This window comes from Prinia subflava, chromosome 4, assembly GCF_021018805.1.
Source record: "Prinia subflava isolate CZ2003 ecotype Zambia chromosome 4, Cam_Psub_1.2, whole genome shotgun sequence".
NCBI lineage: Eukaryota > Metazoa > Chordata > Aves > Passeriformes > Cisticolidae > Prinia > Prinia subflava.
The window spans coordinates 63570588-63594656 of record NC_086250.1 but is presented as its reverse complement, the minus strand read 5'-3'; the positions used below and the strand labels follow the sequence as shown (position 1 = coordinate 63594656).

At 39.2% G+C, this 24069-nt stretch overlaps 1 protein-coding gene across 1 annotated transcript in view; it reads left to right on the top strand.

Moving 5' to 3' along the window:
• Positions 1–235: 235 nt before the first annotated feature.
• SEMA3C (semaphorin 3C) overlaps positions 236–24069 on the top strand; it is a 118071-nt gene continuing 94237 nt past the window's right edge. Inside the window, exons 1-2 of the mRNA XM_063396980.1 lie at positions 236–629; positions 3710–3850. Of these exons, the coding sequence (XP_063253050.1) occupies positions 3748–3850 (103 nt within the window). The 5' untranslated portion in view covers positions 236–629; positions 3710–3747. The remainder of the gene's footprint in view (positions 630–3709; positions 3851–24069) is intronic.

The window sequence follows — 24069 nt, the reverse complement described above, 5'->3', positions numbered from 1 at the left end:
CTGTGCCCTGAGCGAGGAGCCTCTGGCTGCCGTGGCTGTGCCCCTGAGGACCCTTTGGCCGCCGTGCCTGCCCCGAGCCGCCTCTGCCCGCCGTGCCCTGCCCGCAGCCCCGCTGCCCTGCCCGCAGCCCTGCGCGCTGCCCGCGGCGGGCGGGCGGGCGGACGGGCCGGGCGGCAGCCGCCGGCGCGCAGGGCTGCGGGGTGTGGCCTCGCCATTATTTATGAGCTCCAGCCCCGATTTGCTCAGCTAATGATGCACCGGCGGCCGCCGAGCCTCGCCTCGCTGGAGCGGCGGCCGGGGCAGGGCAGCGCCTGTAACTGGAAACCAGCGCCGGCACCGCGCCGCTCCATTCAGTGCTCGGGGCGGGACTGCGCGCCGCGGAGGAGCGCTCGCTGAGCCTCGGGACTCCAGGATTATTGTACAGAGCAGCCGGGAGTGTCTTTACAATCACCACGAGGAGAGGCTTTTCTTTTTTTTTTTCCTCTTTTTTTCTTTTTCTTTTTTTATTTTTTTTCCCCTCTCTGCCGTGAGCCAGGTTTGGAATTAAAATGTTCTGGTAGCAGGCGTGGAGTCTATAAAGTGATAGAAACCAGATAGAAATCAGTATTACTGCTGCTTCCAATAGCCGGGTAAGCATAACTTAAAGTTCTCTTTCTTTTCTGTAATAGATGTGGAATGGCTCTGATGGTTGAATTTTGCTGCTGTTCACAGATAGTTAAACCAATGTTTTCCAGATTGGCACAGTCTGTGTTTGGCAGGGTTGATTTTTTTGGTTTTTTTTTTCTCTTTCATTTATTTTCTTTCTTCTGCCAAATGATTTTCCCTGCAGGATTTAGGGGTAGGACCCAGCCTGTAGCAGATGACACCTGCACAGCGCTTCCTAGCAAAGCGATTCTGTACTTTCCAGAAGCCATGCAACATGCTGCCAGCGACCTCCGTGGCAGGGAAACTTCACTACTTCACTTTCCTAGCGGTTTGCCTGTTTGTTTACAGTTAGACTAGAGTGTAAGGACAGAAATGCAATTAGACATTGCTTTTTAGTCTGCCCTATAGGACTTTTTTAAAGTACTTGCAAGGCTTTAAGTCTGTGTGCTGTCAGTAGAGATCATGTGCACTGGACGTGCTGAATATAGTAGCATGACTTACTGAGATAAATTCAGAGCTGGGATATAAGCCCAAAGCCAGAGTCAAACCTGCAATGAGCTGTCAGTTACCAGCTCTGTAAATCTCTGAAATTAAACCTATTTCCATTAGCTAACTCACATGTCAGACACCCTGAGGTACCTTTTTGGCACTGTATGCATTCATTATTTATGTGTCTAAAAGCTGGGTAGGAACCATGCTGCTCAGCACTTGAATCTTATATTTGCCTGTCACTTCTGTGTTAACGGTGAAGATCTGCAATTTGAGCAATGAAATGTAGCAATGTTTCACTCCTCTAACTGATTACACTAGAATTGGCACGAGAGTGGGAGGGAAAGAGAGCTGAAAGGGTTTTTTTTTTTCTATTATTGTTTCCTACAGTATTATTTAAAGGAAGAAGGAAAACCACACACTTGTTCCTCTTTGACTTTTTATCTATATTGCAAAGAAAGCATAGTGCTACTACTGTAAAATACTAATCCCATTGTGTCTGCTAAATCACATGTTTTGTATGATTGGCTATTTGTTTTGGCCTGACAAAGAAATTTTATTGGGATTTAATGCCATTTCTCTCTTAGAAGAGGAGTAAGTTAAATGATATCCCATGGGCAAGTCACAGGGCTTTAAATTTAAAGCCCACAAAGCAACATTAGTAGTAGAGTTTGTGCAGCCTGTTTAAAAATTATTCTTGGCAAAAACTCTGCAACTATCATTTTATTAGTTAACAGACCCTTAGAGATAATTTGGAACTGGGCCAGAATGGATACGTTTTTCCTACAGACCCGATCTGTAGCTGGCAAATTTCTGACGAGGTTGTTTTTGTCAATTAGCAGAGTTGTACAATTACTTGATCCTCGTGCATTTCTCAGTACTCAGAGCAAATAAAGAAGGAGAGTTTAGAGTGTGGGCTGCAGAGCTCTGGGCTTTCATGCATGCTCCCCTTCCCACTCCCAGCTTGCTGTGAAGTCCTCATGCAGAGAGAAGCCTTTCCAAGCGATTTACAGTGAGGGGATAAGGAATGACAGAGGTTGTAATGAGATACGGGGCTTTTACCAGGCTGAGGCAGCGGTGTGGATCCAGCCAAACTAGTGCTGGCCTAAAGTCACCCCCTAAGCTCATTCCTGCCATGCTGGGGTGGTTCCAGCCAGGTCTAAGGACAGGTGTGAACCTCAGAGGGACAGGATGAACGAGCCTGTAGAAATATTGGCTTCCACTGGAGGGACTGTAGTGCTGGAGCAGAGCTGAGGTGAAGAACAGTGGGCTGACTGCACAGGTAACAAAGTCTCTTCATCAAATAAATGTACAGCCTTTAATGATACCGTCTAGCCATAGGGGTTGTGTCTTTCAAAGTGCTTCCAGTTACCATAAAATCAAGTATATCACCTGACTGATTAACTAATAAGTGGTGTCTAGTAGAAGGACTGTTTACATCAAAAAGAAATATATATATATATATATATATATAAGCAGTGAAGTAAAGTGGGCCTAAAATGACTAAAATTCTCGCTTTTGCAACTGAGCTGACAGAGTTGTTACAATAGGTGAAATGAAATTGCACTTCAGTTTTTGGAGAGATGCAGTTTAGTAGCAGCTGTGATACAGATATGCAGTATGCAGCTTCTAAAGGTGTCTGGGTGTTTTGGATCTGGTCCAAAGTCCATTTGAAAAGACACTTTCCTCAAGTGACTCCAGTGACCTCAAGTCCCTCCTGAACTAAGAAAAGATACAGAGTTCTGGAGTTTCTCTGATTCTCTGAGATGCTCAGGCTTCTCAGCAGCCAGCTCCCGTAAAATGAAGGCTCAGCAGATGTGCAGGAGGAGTAGCAGATGTATCTATCAAGTGTAGTATCATTGTCCAACTCTGGGATTCTTAGTGCCCTGTAGAAGTCAGTGAGAGCAGGTGCGTATCCTGAAAGGAGCTAGCCCAAAAAGCAAACGTTGACTAACAGTTTCAAGGGTGTTGAAATACTTTTGGTTTCATGGTTTTGAAATGAATGACATACATAGGCAGAACTTTTTTAAAGAAAAACGTGAGGGTGATTAGAAAGCTCAGCTTACTAAAAACTCATTTCCAAACAACTTTGATTTCAGATGTTTAAAGAAAAAACAAACAAACAAACAAACCCAAACAACCAATAACCCAAACCTCCCCCCCACCCTTAGCATGAGAGAGAGATGTCTAAAAATATCAACCAGATTTTTATTCGTGAAACTTTATCTCCTGTCCTTGCTTTACTCTGCCTTGACATTTAGTATAATTATATTTCCAGCAGGTGGAATTGTCTTCATTTTAAATGAACTGAGTCTAATGCTGTAGTCTACCCTAGCCCAAAGTTGGGCTCTGTTAGTTCCTACTAACAGGCAGTGACTTCCTCTTGTGCCAGCACAGAAGACTGCTGGGGAAAACCACTTTCAGATGCACAAAGGGAAAACAGAAGTACTGTCCCTCCTTCACATCAGTAATTATGGCTTCAGCTGGAAGAGGCTTCCAACACAATCTTTCCATACTGTTGTTTTTGCTCCACAGGATTGTATAAGAAGAGTAATGTGATCTCTCTCTCTTTCAGGTTTCGTTTCTTGGATATTAAGTTGCAAGTCTGAAGAGATGGCATTTCTTGCAGTGAACGTGTTGATTGGGATATTTATTTACTTTAGCAGTGTAAAAGGATCTTCCCAGCCTCAAGCAAGGGTGTTCCTATCATTCAATGGTAAGAAAGAAGATAAACATTCTTAAACAAATATTATGATTGAACATTTTCTTCTTCCCCTTAAATTCAATAACTGAGTATAAACTGGCTTTTTGATCTGTGTCCACAATTACTGGTTTTCGTTTGTGTTGTTGAGGCACCTGTCAGCCTAAATTTGATTGTTTTACCAGAATCTACCTATCACTATAGATGCATAATTAATATATAATTAATAATTAATAGGCTTTTCTCCTTATTTTGAACTATTTTGACTTATATCAACTAAAGGTTTATTTGTTATCCTTAGTTTTGCTTGGAAAGAACATAACACGTGGCATGTGGTAGAGAGCATTAATGATTTGAGTTTGTTTCATTGGTGCCCAACTGAAACACTTATATTCTGAAAATGAGGCTGCCTGAAGTTTTACCAAAATAGTTAGCCAGATACAGAGTCCTTTGAAAAAATATCATTCCTTGTACACTTTGTGCTGTGTGTAGGATGCACAAAGCATGCAGCAGTCACTGATGCACGCATATGGTAAACCAGCAATGAAAATTATCATTTTCAAAAGAAAATTTCTTTTACTTCTGAAGTACTGAGCAGTACCTTATATGCAATTACCCCAGTGTTACTTTTAATAATGAAGTAACTTATTCATCCAGTCTTCGATGCTGATTTTAGCCACCACTTCAGAATGTGTGTGTTCTTCAGCTTACAGTGTCTGTTAAATCTGAGCTGAAACTTTCTGTCACTAATTATAGGGGCATTGAGTTTCTCCAGCCCTCTGCCTTTTCTGTGATTGTCTTTGAGGCATGAGGGCTTGCTGTTCCCTGCACCAACACTGTTTGCATTAGGATGGCTTCTGTGGTTCATTAGTGCAGGGATGCCCTGCCACTGCCTTGGCACACGTTCTGTGTGCTCTGAACAGTCTTTAAGAATTGCTTTAAAAGTAATCAGAGCTAATAAGTATCTCAAACTTCTATTTGCTACAATGCTCAATAACTATGTAAACACGAGACTGAGACATGCAGAAGGAGACTGCCAAGTTGGACCTTCCACAAATACCAACCAGAGTTTGAAAATTATTCAATTTTATAGAATAAGGGTCCCTAAACTAGTTAATGCAGTACTTAATAGGTGTAAAATAGCATGGCTCCAGTAAAAGCAATAGCAGGAATTGAGTTCCAAGAGGGAATTCAAATGAAGAAGTAGGGATAGGAATTTCTTTTCCTCGCTTAAAGTCTGCACTGACTTTGGTGGAGATGGTACTGTTTTGGCACAGCTCAACACAGAAGCAAGTTTGGTTGTGGTTGTGTCTTAAGGTTTTCCACATTTATGCAGAACAAGCTGATTTCAATTTCCACATCATCTCCTTGGTGGCCTTGAATGTAATCTAGGCTTCCCCTGATCTGTGGTATGACCATGAAGTAGGAAGTGTTCCTGTTTTGTGGTGTTCAGCCTTGTGAATGGGAAAGAATTGCAGTGAGAGGCAAATGGTTTTAAGAGAAACTCAAGAGACTTTCTTTTGTCACAGGTATCCTGCAAGGGTGAAGCAGCCATAGGCCAAAAGACCCTAAAAAATACTGAATTAAAACCTTATTTTCTATGTCCCTGAAAGGAGATTATCTTTTCTTCCTTCATGCTTGGCTGCCTCAGTTACAGAACCTGGCAATACTGTCTGATTATCTTAAAACTGAAGTTTTACTCTCCCTAATACTCAACAGCCAACCTTTAAAAAGAAATTACATTTTTAGGTCCTAAATTTTTATTGGGTCTTTTGAAGTCATAAAAAATGAATTAGGTGTTTTATAATATGAAAAGTATGTCTGACATAAAAAGCTAAGCTTTTTGTATAATATATAAACAGAAGTTTTATTTTTAAACCTGATTTCCAGATGGTAAGAAACAACTTTCATTATGTGAAAAGAGTTTGCAGGTTGTTGTGTATACCAAGGTAGTGGCCCCACCTGTAGTGTGAACTTATGTTCTAGAAATCTTTGTTTACTTACATAAGTACAGATGTAATAGAAAAGGGTGAAACTTTCTATTGTTCTCTAGCTAAGTGTGATAATACACTCTTTCTTCAAGAGTTGCTTCATAATTCACTGTATTTAAATCATGTAGAACTACCAAGTTATTTGGCAGTCTCCTTGCCCTGAGAAGCTGTCAGTTTTTATGGAGAATTGTCACTCTTTTAAAGTGCATGGTTTGAAAATAAAACCATAATTAGGACTCCTTATGTTTTAAATGACATTAGACAATAAAGACAAGTCATTCAAGCTTAGGATACTTACGTGATATTTTTCAAGTTCTGAACTGGATTTGGCTTGGTGTCTACAATTACATTGCGTAAGTTTTGGGGGTAGAGTGTATACAGCAGGAGAAAATGAGTGATGCTTTTCAAAGCTAACCTGCTCCTTCAGGATCAAGTCAATTGAGCTTATTCACATTGCAGCATTTCTCATGGGAAAATCCAGCAAGTACCTTGACCTATTCTGTTTTTCATCAGGAAAGATAAAAATGCGAATCACTTGAATCACGGGCTGCTTTTCTCTTTGCCATCTACTTCATTAAGAATCAAATGTAATTAAAAAGTGCGCCTGGGTAATACCTCAGGAGCCTGATAATAGGGATTTTGCAATTAACTTCAATGGGTGAAGGACTGCAACCCTAACTTCTGTTTCTGAAATCAAAAGCCTGGCCCCTTGTCTAATTAAAATGTAGTTCATGACTTAGCTGAGGTTGTTAACTGTGCGTATGACGTGAGTGTGGAACTTGGTGCCGTCTGCACCCTGAGTGTCTAGAGAATTGTGGTGCTCACAGAACCCTGAGGCCTGATTCCTACTGCACCCTGTATAGCCATTTACTCAGCTGAAAGGATAGGTCAGGCTGGAGCTGAGTTGCTGCTTTGCTCGGGTGAACGTGGTTATACAGGGGAGAGTCAGGCAAAGGGGCTCTGGGTGTGCCGGAGGGATTTGGTGTGACCTGATTGTCCTGCTCAATGGCTCATACCACTGACACCTGTACAATGTCTGCACTTGAAGAGCCACTGCAGCTGAGGAAAGAAAGATGGCCCCAGGCTTTTCTGATTCTGAAACTTCAGAGATGTGGTGCAGCAGGTGCAGCAGCATTGGGAATCCTCTGCTGTGTTCCCACTGAGCATGCAGGGGTGAGGAAACCTGGGATCGGGGGGAGCTAAGGACTCAGCATGTTGTCTCCCTATACTATTAATGTGCTCTTCCCGCCTCCTCCTACCTCTTCTGGCTCCTTCTCCCTGGAATAGATATTTTTTAATCTATTTAAATCATATATCACACTTTCAAGTGCCATAGTTTATTTTCTCTCCATAGCAAAAGACTTACCTTATCTGTTTATGAACTATCAAGTGTGGCGCCTGCAGTTTCTCAAGCTCCGTGCATTCCTCCTTGTTACTGCACGTTCCTGAACAGATTGGGAGCTGTGTCCTTCAGTCTTCACAGGGAAAAAGCTTTTCTGAAATCAGTGGGAGTCTTATCAGAATAAGGAAGGACGTACTAGACTCCAGGTTAGTGTCAGACTTTTTTTCGTTCCAACTCACATTTACATTTTGGGTTTTGTTGCAGCCCTGAGATGCTGAGCCATACCATTTTAACATCAAATTCTGAATTGACTGAAGGAGATACAGTACTTATTTTTTAAAATACACTCAAGCCTTCTTTGGGATTTAAATTTATATGGTGCTACACAATGAGGTGATAATTTCACAATTTACTGGGATCATATAATGCATTCCTACCTCAGATGTCTGGTCTAGCAGATATTTCCCATGCAGATTCTCCTATTGTCTGCAGTGAAAATTCCATATGAGAAGTGGATCAAGGCTAATTTGCAGACAGTTTTGTTCTTCTCTTTGTTCTAAAATTACCAGAACACGTAAGGGACTTTTAAGAAAGTATCAGTCAGATTCATTAATGACAATTAAAGTGCATAAAATGTCACCGGAGCAACAGCAGCACTTATTCAACTGTCAACATATTTTAAAAGATTTAATGCAACCCCTGTGGTTACCCTCAAGGAAAAATAAAGGAACTGAGAACCATTTTCCTTGAGCTCTTGAGCAACAGCAGTACAACTTGTTTTTAAACAATCCCTCATTGTAATGTTAATGTTACCACAGTTAATAAAAAGTTCATTTATTATTTGGGGGACTTTGTGCTGATGACAGTCTAGTAGGCAAAGGTTTACACTCATAGAGCTGATTGGATCTTTTTTTGGTGTCCATGGAATGAAAGCTATTTGCAAAATGAAATCAAAGTAAAGCACTAAAAGAGAAAAAAGAAAAGAAAAAGAGAGACAGAAGAGAACCATGGTTTAATTTTGTTTACATGCAGGACTTACCTTGAATATTCATATAGTTGCTTAATTTTCAGCAAATTGTGAGTAATATTTTCTCAAAATTTACTGATTTGTGAGTCTCACAGCTGCATGGATCTTAAATAATGTTAATTTATAAAGTGTTGAACATCAGCAATTTGAAAAAAATTTCCAATTTAATTGTCTCTCACTGGAGATCTAAAAACTTTATTTGAAAACATCCAACTAAAAAATAAAAATATTTTTTCTCTTTATTAGTGAAGATTGGTTTTTATAGAATTTATAGTTTTTTATAGCATCATGGAATGTTAAGGGGTTGGAATGGATCTTAATGGATGTGGTCCTGGCATTCCCTGACATGGGCAGCTCATGAGACCTGATTGCTCAAGGCTTTATCCAAGCTGCCCTTGAACAGTACCAGGGTTGGGGTATCCACAGTCTCCCTGGAAACCTGTTTCAGTGTCTAACCTCTCTCACAGGACAAAAATTCATCCTGATATCTAACCTAAATATCCCCCTCTTTTGGTTTGTGCCCTTTACTCCTTGTGCTATCACTACAGTTCCTGACAAAGAGCCCTTCTCTGGCTTCTCTGTAGCCCCTTCAGACACTGGAAGGTTGCTGTGAGGGCTCCAAACCTTCTCCATGCTGAACAGTCCCAAAATTCTCAGCCTGTCTATGTATGAGAGGTGCTCCAGTCCCCTTAACTTCATAGCCTCCTTCATTTGTTCCAACAGTTTCAGGTCCTTCCTATTTTGGGGACACCAGAACTGTGCTCAGTATTTCAGATGGGGTCTTGAATTGGCAGCTTTGGTAGTTCCTAAAGGCAAATGCCTAAAATTATAATCTTTGAGGGTCATTTTTAGACTTCTGCCTTCTCTGTATTTTTCCATGCTTTTTTTGTTTCTTTATTTCTCTGTTAAACAAACAGAGGCTTAATGCAGTAAAATTTGTATTGAAATTGAATTGCTTGACTAGTCTATGAGTTAAATGTTGAAAAAAAAAAAAACCAACCAAAAAACCCAAACTTATTAAAGGAAGCATTATGTAAAAACCTCTGTATTCTTTCTAGAGTTCCATGGGTAAAGGTGCAATGCCAAATGACATTGAATATGCTTATTTTCACACTCTTGTTCAGTGGCAGTCTCTTTGAGTTGGCTTCATTGTCATTATTGTTGACATGAGTGTACAGGAGAGGATAATTTATTGTTTCTGTATTTAGTTAAATTGTGCCATGTCATTTGGCTTCAGTTATGAAAATGGTCTTGCAGTAAAGCTGAAGTCACAGGTGGTGTTTGGTCCAGTTCTGTGTTTGTGCTCTAAAATTATTGTAAGTGGTATCCTCATGGGAAAGCACAAATAAGTATGTTTTCAAGGTAGTTAATTATCAGGCAACAAAGGTGCCTGATGATTAACAAAGGTAGTTAATTACCAGGCAACAAATTATCAGCCTACAAATTTGATCATACTCTCAGATGAAGAGCTCATCTGACTTTGACAAAATTTGTGAAGACTTGTTTTTTTCTTGCACACTAACAAGTAGATCTGTTACCTAAGAGATGACTTACTTCCTTTAATCTCTGTATGTTCCTGAACTCAGTCAATTTGACTTGTATCTGAACCAGCCTGTGGTTTTGTTTGTTTTTTTTTAATTTTGGTATAGAAAAATCAAGCTTTATCTTAGAACATTTTGACAGATTCGTCACATCTTGGCGCTCTCTGCATGTCATAGAAGAAAGCAGCTTATCTTGGCCAATTCCATTGCTCTGTCATTACAATTCTTTCTTGTGTTGCCTGTCCAAGGCAAATGCTGAAGTCCCTACGTAGGCAGTTATATTGCCATTATTCTACAACACATCTTCTTTTTATGTTTAAAAAAGATGTGATGAGAGAGAAATGGCATAGACATTTGTAATACCCCATTTTTTTCCAGATTGTTCGGGTACCAGTAACAAGAGCTCCTCTGTGAGCCGTTTCCATACTGGATGAGCTCACAGTGCACTTTGATATGTAGAGCTGCACAAGCCTTTTTGTGTATCAGATGTAATTAGTGACGTGACTCACAATAATTACTCATTTTATTGAAGTGCGTTGACTGAGATCCTGCCATGAATAAATACACAGACCAAGAGCTTACCCTGTTATTTGAACTGGCTGTTCCCTCAACATGCCTATTTTGTTCTTTTTGGTGCTGACTTTTCAGAGTTCTCAGTAACACTCCTTAATAAAAAGACTAGGCAGTGTTTCTCAGGGAAAGGTCTTTGTCTTAGGGGCACAGTTTATTGATTCACAGTGCAGCTCCTCAGCTCATCTTGTCTCACCTTACCTTCAGACATGACTGGCTTGGCAGACACCAGGTTAAAGGAAGGCTGTATCTTTTTCCCTGTTGATTACAGAGTTGGGGTCTCAGGGATACAACTGAGTGAAACGTGCTCCATTACCTGTGTGAATCAGGGTGAGGTTGTGTATCTCTTGCTGGGAATCAAGATAAATGTGTGTTTCCAGGAATAAAGACAATGATTGTGATTCAGAGAGAGTTTACACCATTCCTCCCCTCTCTTTTTGATCTCCATCCTTATTCACTATAACTTGGTACAATTGTAATTGTATCATTACTTCATCTGCCACTGACATAGCTTCTTCCAGGAAGCAGAAATCCTAGCAGTGATTTACTGGAGCTGAGACTCAGGTGTAACAATGGAAAGAAGATAGGGAGTGATTGCTCTGCCTTGCCCATGAAACCACTCTGGAGCTGGGACCATCATCCCTTTAGAGAGTTTAGCTCTTCATCTTATCTTTGTGAATGTAAAAAAACATTCTTCTCCTTGAGAAGTTTCTTGATTCTTTTGTGTGTAAGGTTGGTGGAGGTTTTGTTTCCTATCCCTTTGTGCAGCAGTATTTGGGATATTTCCAGCTACTTCTCTAACCCGGTAAATCACTTATGCAAAGGTGAGTGCTAAAAAGGCTCCTCAGTTACATCAACTAATACCCCAGATTATAGGAAGATTTTCTTTTCAGAAACACAATACACATAGTTTTAACTTACCATCTTAGAAGGCTTATATTCCAAGCAGCATTTTGAAGATGTGTCTTGCTGCATCTTACCTACAAGAAATTAGGCCATGGTATTTCATCATTATCAGGAAAGAAAAAGAATCTGGAACTTTCCATCAAATCATCTTGATAGAGAAAAGTCTCTGGAAAGCATTTCACCAGTACCCAACCCCAGCTGCAAGAAATGCAGGATGTATTGGGAACTCTGTGTGTTGTGAGGGAGAAGTGAATTTCAGATCTGGTGTGTGAATGCCCTCAAATTTCCATGGCTTAGAGACTGGTCTGTGAGCAACTTTCAGGGCTCAGCTCTTAATTTGTGATTTCGCCACCATCTCCAAAGTGCTACATGTCATTTTTAATGACATTGATAATACTGAGGAAGGAAGAATGGGTTTGGTTTTGTTTGTTTGTTTTTTTAATTTTTATCTGGGGGCTGTAAGTAAACACTTCATATGAAATACATTCACACATATGAATTTTTGTGAGAATATTTTATTTCCAGTAAAAATTTCAAATGCAGATACGATTTTGTGAAATGCAATTTTTAGTGATAGAATGGAATGAATACCCAGACTTTTGAACTGTTCTGCCTAATCTTATACACTGCTCTGGAATAAATTATTACCTCACCAAAATTATCTTCTAGAATGTGGATGAGGAGACATCACAATCAGCTGGGACTGCCAAGTCTCTTCATGGAAAAAAAATGTGTTTTGGCAGTTGCTTCTATTTTATTTTTTTTTTTAAGAACTCAAAATTAAGCTGAATCCAAATTCCTTTAATTACAATCACTGCTTTCAGCCGTTAAGAAGGTCAGACTAGCATTCCAAAATTAAAACCAAAAAAGTTCAAAGAATTACATGATAAATATGTGATGCATTAAGATTCACTTTCAACTGTGATCTCAACTATTGTCTCCTTTTAGAACTTTCTTTGTAATTTCACAGTTCCGATGTTGCTTTGAAATGGAACTGAAAACGCAGGTCTAGTAAATCCTTCCCTGACAGTAATAGGCTTTCTCAGTTACCTGTTCCCCTTATCATTTGTTGTTGTTTCTGTTGCATAATATTTTTTTTTCTGTTGTTTAATAACATTTCTCTTTACCATTCTTAATGAAAAATATATTTCTTTTCAAAAGTTTTGAGTTGTGCAGAATAAATCAATTTATTTCAGCTCAGAATCAATTAAATTGGACAACATTTATCTTCTTTTAATATCTGTGTAAATCAGGCCAGATCTCTGTCTCCCAGCTTAAAGAAGCTGCAGAGTTAGATTTACAGTCATAGAGAAATATGCAAGGCAAGTGTCTGATGCCTTATTTAGCTCAATTGGCTGAGAATGATGAGCTCCATCTTCTTTCTTTCTCATGATGCAAAGTTTTGAACATCAGAAGGAGAAGTACCCTGGTATATATGTACACCACAATTGACAGTGCAACAGGAAACAGAGAGGAGAAGATAGCAGCAGTAGATGTACTCATAATCCTGCAATAATTTCTTTTTAATGAAAAAAGGCATTTGGATTTAGAAGAGTGTTATAGATACATCGATTTGAAGCCTGCATTTGCTGTTTGTTGATCCCAAGCATTTTACTGGGTTTGAGCCTAACACTGATACAGAAACTCCTTGGAAAAAAACTTACTTTTCTCAAGAGAGTGGATTTTATTTATCCTCTGAGATATCCACTGAGCCACAGCCAGCCAGGCAGTGAAACACTCTTTTCCTTGGGTCCAGCACTGGCACACACCTCTGGCCTTTCTGGTGTATTACAAGAGCACAGGATACACATCATGACATGGACTTTCTATGGCCTTAGAAACTCCTCCTTGTCTGCAATAGCCAGCCTGCATGCCTTTCACTGCACTTTCCTCAGACAGTCTCTGTGTATGTTGAGTGCTCTTACAAGGCAAATATCAAATTGGAACACAAAAATGTGAGCACTTGCATTTTCAGAATGGCACTGTTTTTTTTAATATCAACCAATTAAGATGTTATTTTCAAGGAGAGGCTTGGCATTTTTTCAAAAATTTCCTACTTGAGGCCTGAAAAGGATTTAGTTGGCATGGAGAAGTGATCCTGGGCTTAGACTTTGCGATGGCTTCAACGTGAACACAGCTGGAATTTTTTAAGCTGATTCAACTAAAAACCCACTTCCTGCCACTGTTGAAAATAATGCACTTTATTCCTTTTTTTCTCCTAAAGCAGACAAACCTATAGCAAAGACAAAAGAGTTGAAACCCCCATGAGGTGTTTTATTGTGGTTTGCATGAGGGAACTAAAACAGTGCATACACAGCTATTAAATATGAAAAATGAATATGCCTAGAAAGCCTATTTCTTATTTAATAACTTACCATCTTCTTAGCTTTGGTAACTCTCTTTAAAATGAGAAGAATGTCAGCTATTCATTTCTCCAGTAGGAACATTTTTTTTACTTTTGGATATTTGCAAATGTAAGATGTTTTTAGACAAAATTCTGAAAAGTAAAGTAGATAAAGAATCATTTCTCAGTACTTTTTTATTCCATTGAATGTTTATTCAAGCTCCCTTTTTTTACTATTTCCTGGTCTCAGGTGGATGTTTACACCAACAGCTGAAAGGTTAAGCTGCATAAAATTGCAAAAATAATTTGAAGCTTTTGGGTGCAGTCAGGTATACCCTGTCTGCATGAGCAACACTCAGAAAGTGCAGCTAGGAGATGACTTAGGAACTTAGTTTGGCCCATCAGCCAGGCCCAACAAACCACAGACTTCTTTCATCTGGTCACATTCTTTCCTTTGACACGTGGGAGAATCTGCTTGCACAGTATGTGCTGCTATAGCTGGTGAATTCATCCTCCCCAGCACCCAGAAGGTGAGCAGGGGGCTCATGAAGCACTGGCATGGTGTTCACTGAAGAGAAAGAACATGAATCTTGCTGCATTTTTGTGTATCTATGCCCCTGCACTAATTGGAGCAGGCTCTGGGGAGCAGGGGCAAGCACAGGAATTTAGCATCTCCCCAGCAGCTGGGGAGAGCAGAACGACCACCCTGATGCAGGGGCTCTGAGGAGGCTTTTATAGAGGAAGGCTGTGCCAGCTGAATCAATACAGGGGCAGCTTTCATACCTACTGTGGTAATTTACAGAGATGTGTTGGATGGGGGAGACAATCTCATAGAATTAATTAAGAAAATCCAACCAGTCAATCTTTCTTGAGTTGGATGATTTTTTTTGTTTTTTGGCAGATACAGGAATCTGCCTCAAATGATGACTTAATTTCCATTTGCTATTAAAAAAGTAAAAAGGTATATTTTATTCCAGATTCCCACTGTCATTGCCAAAGAAATTTCCTTCCTAAAAACATTTGTTACATGCAGCACTGCAGTCCAGTGATGATATCCCTCACCATTACCATTATTACTATTATTATTACTGTTATTATTATCTTTGTGCTTATATCCAGTGCATTTTTATGGGTAATGGTGTATTGATATTGGTATTGGTGCTACGGTCAAGCACTGGATGCTGGTTATGAGGCAGCCTTTCTCCTTGTATGCTCACTTCCACTCTCACCTTGTTCTTAAAGAGGTGAAAGAATTCTGCCTGGATTTTTTCAAGAGGCAAGCAGCTGAGTTTATTCTTTTCACTCTGTGTGGTGACAGTGACAGATTTTTGCTTTAAGGTTATTTTCTTTTGCACAAGGGGACAATGGCATGGGAAGAGGTTTATGGCTGGCTTATGGCTAGTGAAATCTTCCCCAGGCAGCTGGAGTTCCCTTTCAGACTGGGATGGATGTGAGAGAAAACATGTCACATCTAAGATCAGCTAAACTTGAGATTGTGTGTAACATCAATAAACCACAGCACTCTGAATAAACAAGGTGGCCACTCACTGTTTACTGTTCCCTTTGCTTATTTTTCCAGCTCAGTGTCTGTGATAGCCCCAACCTGCTCGCTGAGTAGCTTAAAATGGGTTTTGCTCATATTAGGTCTAATTCTTAGCTGATAGGTGTAAGTTCTATGTAGAAATGTGTTAGAGAGCACTAGCAGATTGTGGGACAATTTTTCTCTAAAAGGCCCTTTAAATAAAGCAAATATTTATCAGTGGAGAGTGAGGGGGTGACATAGGAAGCACCAGAAGGTGAAAAGGGCTTGTAGAGGTTACTCACAAACACAAAATACTGCAGCCCAGCTCATTAATGAACATTCAGCCTTAATGTCTGCTCCAGAGGTAATCTCCAGCTCCTTTGAAGCTGACTTCAAATCTGCTATCAGATCTTGTGTTGAAGGAAGTACATGTGTGTTCTTTGTAGGCTCATTTAGGAGGCAAAATACTATTTTTGCACATAGGAACGGAGCATAGTTCTGGCCTGCTGTGTCATTTATGTGTTAAAGTTTTCTGCAGTCATACCAATTTCTTTGTTTTGATTTGTGGAGATGAAAGATCAGGGAAAGAGGTTTTTCGGTTTTGGACCCTCACACCATAAGAGGTTCTGGCAAAATAGGGGCCACAAGGCTGCTGTAGGTGCTGGAGCATGTGGTAAGCAGAGTTTCTTCTGGTGGCTGGCTGATGGGGAGAGTCAGACTCTTCTCAGCAGTTCACAGTGACATCTGTTTAGATGGTAGGACTTTTTTTCTTTATTTTTTTAAATTTGTTTGTTTGGGGGTTTTTTGTTTGTTTGTTTTACTATAAGCATACTGAGACATTGAAAGAGGTTATACAAGGAGGCAGCAGAGTCACCACTGCTCCACGTATGTGAAGCTCAGCTGGATAAGGTCCTGTGCAAACCCACCTCACCTCAGTGGGTAGCCCTGTTTTGGGCAGGATTTTGGCTGACACCACCTTCAGATGTCTTTTCCAATCTGCATGTTTCTGCTTCTGTGATTTTATCAGAGATCAGCAGGTGTGAGTGTTAAGATGTTGGTATCTATTTTGGCAGTGTTTCCAGTACAGCTTATCTATTAAAGTACTTCTGAAGAAGAAAATTAGCTTCTCTCAAAAAGGTCAGAAATTTGACCCACATGACCTGGCACCCTGTGTGCCTTTCTCCACAATGAAAGCTATAAACACTCAACATCAGGAATTCTTGTTTAGGTGCCTTCTGCAAATTATTATGCCTAAAGTGTGTGTTTCCAAGGCTGAAACCTTGCATGTTGTGTAAATTGTTTTCTTACAGTAAGAAATAGAATAGATTTCCCTAGTGGGGAAAGGAAAATCATGCGTCTTTCTGATTTGGTTGAATGGTAAAATATAACAATTCCTCTTCTAAGGAATGGCAAAAATCCTAGATATGCAGCATTCCATGGAATTATATGAGGCCAATATCATATGATTCCATGTGTATTTTCTTTAAATAATCTCCTTTTTTTCTCTTGTTTAAGAAAAAGAGATTTCCTAGTTTTTAAACTGAGCTCATTCATAATACAATGAAAAGTCAGTACATTATGATAGAGCATGAAGCATGTAGCTAAATTTACAGGTTTAAATAAAGTCTATAATACCTTTGTTTATTTATTTATTTTTGAAATTATGTTGAACTCTTTTATTACAAAGTCAGAATAAAGGTTAAATTACATAAGTAACATTTCTGACCATATTTCACAGGATCTGTTTGGTCTCAGAACAGATACTAGGTCTTGTTCTGGTTCTAGTTTATTCTCAAAGTTTGTATCTGTGTGTGTAATGTTACATGGAACAGATAAAGCAGAGTTCTACAGTGCACACTGTGTTTGGGGAGGTGTGCATGTCTACTGCTGGGCAAATTTTATGGTAACTGATGTATTGCAGGTGTATAGCAAAAAAATGTTTGCTAAGATATGATAAAATGGCAAGTCCACTTAAAGAATTCTAAATTACCTGGCCACATGCTGTTTTGAATGTATAACATCCTAAATTTGTCCAAGCTCTTGTATTTTCTTTCATTTGAGTGGCTGAATTTACATGTTCAAGCTCTGCTCTTTAGTGCTGTGTGCACACATTAAAAACCAGCACAGAAAAAAATTGTAACGTGATACACACTTCTGAGCTTCAGCTTTTTCAGTCTGCAGTGTATACTCTAATACTTTGAATATTTGACAAATTCATTAGAATTGTATTGGTTATTAATTTGTACAGATCTAGGGAAGATTTCTTAAACCTCTTTGCAAGCCCATACTGGTTTCTGACTGGCATTATTTATCAAAGTCCCTCTATTGTTCCTGTCTGCCATAAAGTCATGGAATCTTGTGGCTTGGAAGGGACCTCCAGCCAACATCATGCTCAAAGCAGGTCTGATCAGATCAGGTTGCTTTGAGACAAGTCCACATAAGTCTTTTATAACTACAGTGGTGGAAATCCCACCCTTTAATATCAGTGTTCCAGTGGTGTTCCAGCAGGTCATTTTACACATAAGAAGAGTAATTCCCCATCCCTGGAAGTGTTTCAGGCCAGACTGGATGAGGCTTTGAACAGCCTGGTTTAGTGGAAAGTGTCCCTACCTATGGCAAAGGAGTTGGAATTAGATGATATTTAAAGATATCCAAAACATTAACCCAAACCATTCTGTGGTTGATTCTAGGATTTCCTCTTCCCCTTTGCCTTTTAAAACTGGAGAAACTCAGTTCTGTCATCTCTCAATGCAAGCCATGTGGTCCAGAAATTTGTATCGTTTCTTTGTCTTACTTTTAGTCTTGGAATGTGATCCTGTCATTCTAATGATGAGTTGCTCACTTCAGTATCTGCTCACCATCTCTTCACCCCTCTCCAGCCTCTCCAGGTTCACCTCTGCACAGAAAATGAACAGGATCTCACCTTGTGTCTATTTCAATAATTCAGCTACTTTAAAACTGTGTAAGAGGCATATACCTCTCTTGGTATATATTTACTGACTATTGTTTTGGTGCCCATTTGGGGAAAAAAAAGAGGATTTTTTCAGCTTCAGTGTTGTTAGAGTCAACTATTGAGGAGTTTTTTTCCAGAGAATGTGAAAAAATGTGAGTTTTGAGTGCCCATGGCAGTTGTTGTGTGTTTCTTGAAGCTGAGTTTGATGATATCATAAGGAAATCACTTGACAGCCATTTTTAGAGGAATTTCTTATAACTTTCTGAGGATACACTTTGATTCCTTCCCATAAATCAGTTTCTATATAGAGTTTAAAAGGAAAAACCTGTTTACTATTTCTACATTGATTTACATTTTGGGCATTAATTCTGGTCACTGGGGGAAGCCACAGTAGTGTGTAATTTGGCAATACCAAAATCACTTGTTTATGAGGAATAAAATAGATCTCAATTCACTTCTTAAGATTCTCTGCAGACAAATTCATTTTCTGTGGGGTAAAGGATAGGTGGATTTTGTTTGTAAAGGGATATTCATTTTCATTTGATCTGCCTTAATCCTGAGGATATGTGTTCAGATCCCAGAGCTATTGAAAATATTAACTTGATGCTTCCATCAGCCTTGAAAAGCTCTGTGATTGAAGGCTCTCAGCAGCTGTTATCTACTGTAATAAATGCCAATGATAAAAAAGACTAGATGAGATGAAGGCTTTTTTTTTATTTTGAAGAGCAAAAAAAAATATTTTCTCTCTAAATTAAATAAGGGAAAAAATTCCTTTGGTGATTAATTTATTAATAGAGAGTACCATCAAGACTGTTCTTTTCCACAAATACTGCTTAGGATTTGGGACTCACAGTTCATCACAAAATATGCTGCCTGTTTGCCCAGCTGCCACACCTCCTTTGCTTGTCTCCTCCTGTATGTGAAAAAAGAGGCTGAAAGAAAGTAAAGGCAATAACAGGTTTGGTGCTGCTCTGCTTGTAGGCCATAGTCCTGAACAGGATTCAGACTTTTTGCTTCCATGTGCATATCACATCCTAGAGGAATGGGACCCTTGTATTTGAGCACAGGCAAGATAGCACAGTCTGCTGGTGTGGTTTGGGCTATACAGTGGCATGTATTGGTGAGCCAAAATACAGGAGTAAGTCTTGCAAGTTTTTTTATTATGATTCTTTTTTTCTTTTTTTTTTTTTTTTTTTGAATGGGGGTGGTAGGGGGAGGTGGTGGTTGGGGTTTTTTTGACTTTTTTATTAACTGTTAAGCCACAGTTGAAACAACTGAGAACTGCTCCTCCAACATCACCTGGACAGTGTAGGCAGAATGGGCCCTCAGACAGAAGCAAGCCAAAATGCCAAAACCAAAGAAAGTCCCAGGAAGAAAAAGGATACAGGAAGGATGTTTCTTTAATCTTTCCTTCCTACTTCAATTTTAGGGGTGTTACACACAGATTAAAGTAAGATTATATTACAGAACTGTATGTTCCAAAACCTTATGGCACAATACTTAAAGGAAAAAAGAAAGCATATTCATGTCAGATGCATTTTAATTTCAAAATGGTACACAGAGTTTATGCCCAGCATATCATTTGTTATGCAGCAGTCTTTCTCTGTCTTACATGTTTCCATTTGGTTTTGGCAAAACAAAAGGAAACAGTTTAAAAGACATTTCTCATTGTGGGGACAAAAAAAAAAAAACCTCTCAAGTCCAGTGATGTTACCAAATTTTGTATCATTGTCATATTTTCCAGTGCTTGCAGTATTTCATTGAGAAATCTACATAAATCACTCTCCACCCTAAAACAGAGTATGCAGTTACGAACACAGTGATACATGACAGTGTTCAATCATGTCTTTCATTGTAAGAGAGTATTCAATTTTCTAATGAAGGTTACAATGAAAATAGATTAAAATCAGTTTCTATGTTTTTACATTTTTTTCATATCTCCAAACTGCAGCCTGAAGCATTTATCCAGTTCAGAGGTTTCAGGGCCATGGATGTGGTTTTGCATTAACAAGGTGGCATTTGCATGTCTTGGGACAGGCCTTGCTACTCCTCTTGGCAATGATGAAAAGGACACACATTTGCTCCTGTCCCTTCCTCACTGCCCATACCAGTAATTACCACTTTGTATTATTTATAGAGACTGAGTTGGTTTACAGTTTTGGTTTTTTCCTGCTTTTCTCTTTAGCTGCTGTCCAACACAACTGCACCCAGGCTTTTTCTTGAGGTTTGTCTGGTGGAAGGAGAATTAAAGAGTTTTATGTACTTTGCTGTCTTATGACAACTGGCAGCAACTGAAATGAGGCATGTCAAGTGACTACCACAAAAAGAAATCAGTAATTTACAAGTTCAGACAAAGTTGAAGAAGCAAACCTTCTCTGTAGTTGTTCTGTCTTGTACAGTCTGCTAATATTTTCACATTTGAGGATATTTAATTTTCCTAATTGAGAGAATGTTACACTACAGTTCAGAAGAAAAGGCAAAATCAAAAGCAGAATACTCTCATTTTCAGCAGAGCAGTGCTAATGCTTATGTTATTCAGTGAGAAAAACATGGGGGTGGATGAGAAACAATAATTCATTGCTGTCTCTCCTGCAGTCAATTAAATATGCCTCATACGTAGCTGATTAAAGCTGCCTTTTTTCCATAATAATAATAATAAGATTCATTGGAAACAGACTGAGACTAGGACCATTTCTCCCAGCACACCAAACCTTTAGTGGAAGGGAAAAAGTAAAACCCAAATGCCAGCCTTGCCAGGCTGAGCTGGATTATGCAGTCAGTATCCCTAGCTTTCAATAGCTGCAGAGTTATTCTTTCTGCTCTGTTGAAGCCTGTTCATAGCTTGACCTGATGATTCTTAACCAGTGCACACCTCTGAGAAGTTTTCTGCACATGACAAAAGCATGGGTCAGAAAGATGATGGTCTGATGTCTTCACACACACGTCTAACATAATATTCACATATGAAATCATAGATGGCCTCGTGTTACAAAGGACCCTCCCCATCCTCAATTTGTCTGCTTTTAAAATAGTATATAGATATACTATAAAATCTCTTTCTATAAAACCTATGGTTATTAATTTCCAAGCTCCTTAAGATACTGCATACTATTTTCCTAGGCTAAAATATGCATTGTCCTTGCAATTTTTCACACTTGCTGTCTCCTGTGATTTGATTTACATTTTCTCCCTTCTGTATCTAGTTCCCTGTCCAAGTTAAAATGTAAAATAAAGTAGAAGAGATGCTTGGGCCCCGAACACATTGCTGAAAGGTTCATTTTTCTGCACACAAGTGTTCAGAGTATTTCTCACAGAAGAATTGCATAAATTATGGAGATTCCAGTCACAGAACAGTGAATGGTATTGTCAGTTTGCTTAGGAAAAACTAATGAGGTTGTAAAGAAATACTGTCTGCCTTATAAGAGTAAAATTTGACAGCTGGAAAAACAAGGGCAATAGGCTGGTTTCCATTTTCCATTGATTTTAGCCCCCAACATTCAGAAGACTTCCTTTTCTGCAAAACCATATTCACACTGCCTACACATGAACACACAATGCTCTTTTGCTTCAAGCCAGAGGCAAATTGAACTTCATTAGGAGAGTAAGGCTTGAGGAAAGTTCAAACTGTAACAGATAGTAATTTGACAAATAAAGAATTAGGGTTTGTTTTACTAAACCAAAAATAAAGGCCAGAGCAAGGTTCCCATGACTCTTTTGTGCCTTTAACCACTGGGTAGGAATGCCATCCCTTTTCATAGTCTGGTTTACATACTGTATAAGCCTAGTAGACACATACCATGGCTGTTTTAATGCATTTAAGTACTTACTAGAAGCACACATACCTCTCATTAAATAAAAAAAAAAAGAGCCCATAAAGTATTTTTCTTAGAACAAGAAATAAGAACAGGAAGTAGAATATGTGTTCAGAGTATTCTTAGGTACATGCACTAGTAGCTGAGCTTAAAATCAACAAGAATGAATGCATTTTATGTCTGAATGGATTTAATTAGCTTTCTGTAGCAACATTAAATTCTCAGCCAAGCATCCTCATATTTACATATTTGCACATTCCCAGGCCTTGTTGTTCTAGGATAAAGAATGGATCATTGCAGGTGAGTGACAGATACCTATGGCAACTGATGGGCTGTGATTTGAGGATTTAAGTTCTTCTCCCTCAGTAGCAAACTGTGTAATGGCTAATGTGCAATGGCACAATCCCATGCAAAGGTCTCTTTTTCAGACATCATTATCTGAAAACTTTTTACTAATATATATTGGATGAACCTCACCAGACAATCTACCTGCTAAATATTGTACACTGGAATGCACAATGGACTAAATGGTGACTGCATGCAAACAATATTTCAAAGTGAGGCTAATACAGAATGATTCTCCTGGACTGGAATGCAAAGCCACTGTGTCCTTGTGTCTGCTTGTTCTTGAGAGTTAGGCACCTCTCACTGGGAGCTGAAGTAACCCTGCCAAATAAACAAATGCTCCAAAAATCATCAGGCTTCTCTAAATATTACCTGGAAGTATCTAAGGGAGAATATTTGAGGGCAGGAATAGGACACAAACCTTGGTATTTAGTTATTTTACTCAGGTCTGCAGGGAGGTACAACTAATAGCCTGGAATCTGCACAGAGGATCATTGCCCGAAGAGAAATGTTTGCATAGTTTACATTCAAAGAACTGAGCAGACACTACTTTCTTTTCTGCACTGTATATAATAAAGAGAGGAAGGAAAAAAAGTTTCAATTTCCATATTAATTTGGAAGCAAAGTGCTGGAAATTCCCATTCCAAGCCATGTTTCTTCAGTAATGTTGTAGGTAAGAGACATAAGCTAAGTTAATTAAGGTTCGCTTTTCATTCCTCTCTTTAGCCTCTGCCACTATACAAAAAAAATAATGCAGAATGAGCTGAATTTGACTGAGAAGCTTAAGGGGCTCAGATTAGATCTGAGTCGTAAGTGCAATGTCTTGTTTTCCTAATTGCTACTTTATTTTATAGTAACTCTTAGCTCTGGAAAACAGAGAAATTGTCCTTTGGGGGCATCCTCTGGATGGTGGAAGACTGGAGCTGTGGCCAACCACTGTTCCATTCTTCACATCCACCCCATGATTCCTGCAGCCTGCTGAAGAGGCATTAGACACCTGCCCCCAAATCTTCTCTTTGATTGTCTTCTGCACACATTAGGTTACATAGATCAGTTGTTCTCCCATCTCCAGAGCTGAATATTGGGAAATATATAATTTTGAAAGGTTGGTAACACTTTGTCCTGGCTTTAGACTGGCTCACAAATGCCACAACTGAGTCAATTGTGTGCATGTTGCCAGAAGGTGCTCCTGTGTGTGGAGGTTTTGAGTTCTTGCCATTGTGAGTCAACAAATTTGTCTGTTGTATTGCTAGTGATCCCCAAAAGCTGCATACAGACAGACAGAGATGCCTGTGCCCTGGAATGGATTTCAGCCCTGGTGAATAACTCCTTTAAAACTTTATAATGTTAATTAAATTGTCATTTGGTACTTTGTAAGAACAATTTACTTTATGACTTGAAGGAAACTGCTGCACTGAAAGCAACTATAAAATGATGAAAACTGTGAATTAAGTTTTCTAAATTATTTTTACAGAAGTTAAGGGAAAAAGCAATTAAAATGAGTCATAGTGAAAATAATACATTTCTTGAAAATAAGGCCTACATTGTAGTCAATATATGTATCAGAACAATCCCGGTGGTACTAATTTAAAACCCATGGAGTGCAGGGCAATATGCACTTAGAACCCAGTGCTGAGGTGTGTAATGAGTAGAAATTGCCTTGTGTTGCAATTAGAATTTGTGCTGACAGTGAAAAATACAGTTTGAAACCGCACATTTGGACTGACTCCCTTTTCTCTCTTCGTCATTCAAGTAGATTTCTCAGCTGTGTGTATGTGGGGGCAGCTGCATTTACCTCTAATGAAATTACAGCAGCAGAGAATCTGGCTTTGTTTCATTAACTTCACTTGTTTCTTGGAGCTTTTATGTCTCATTCCCTCA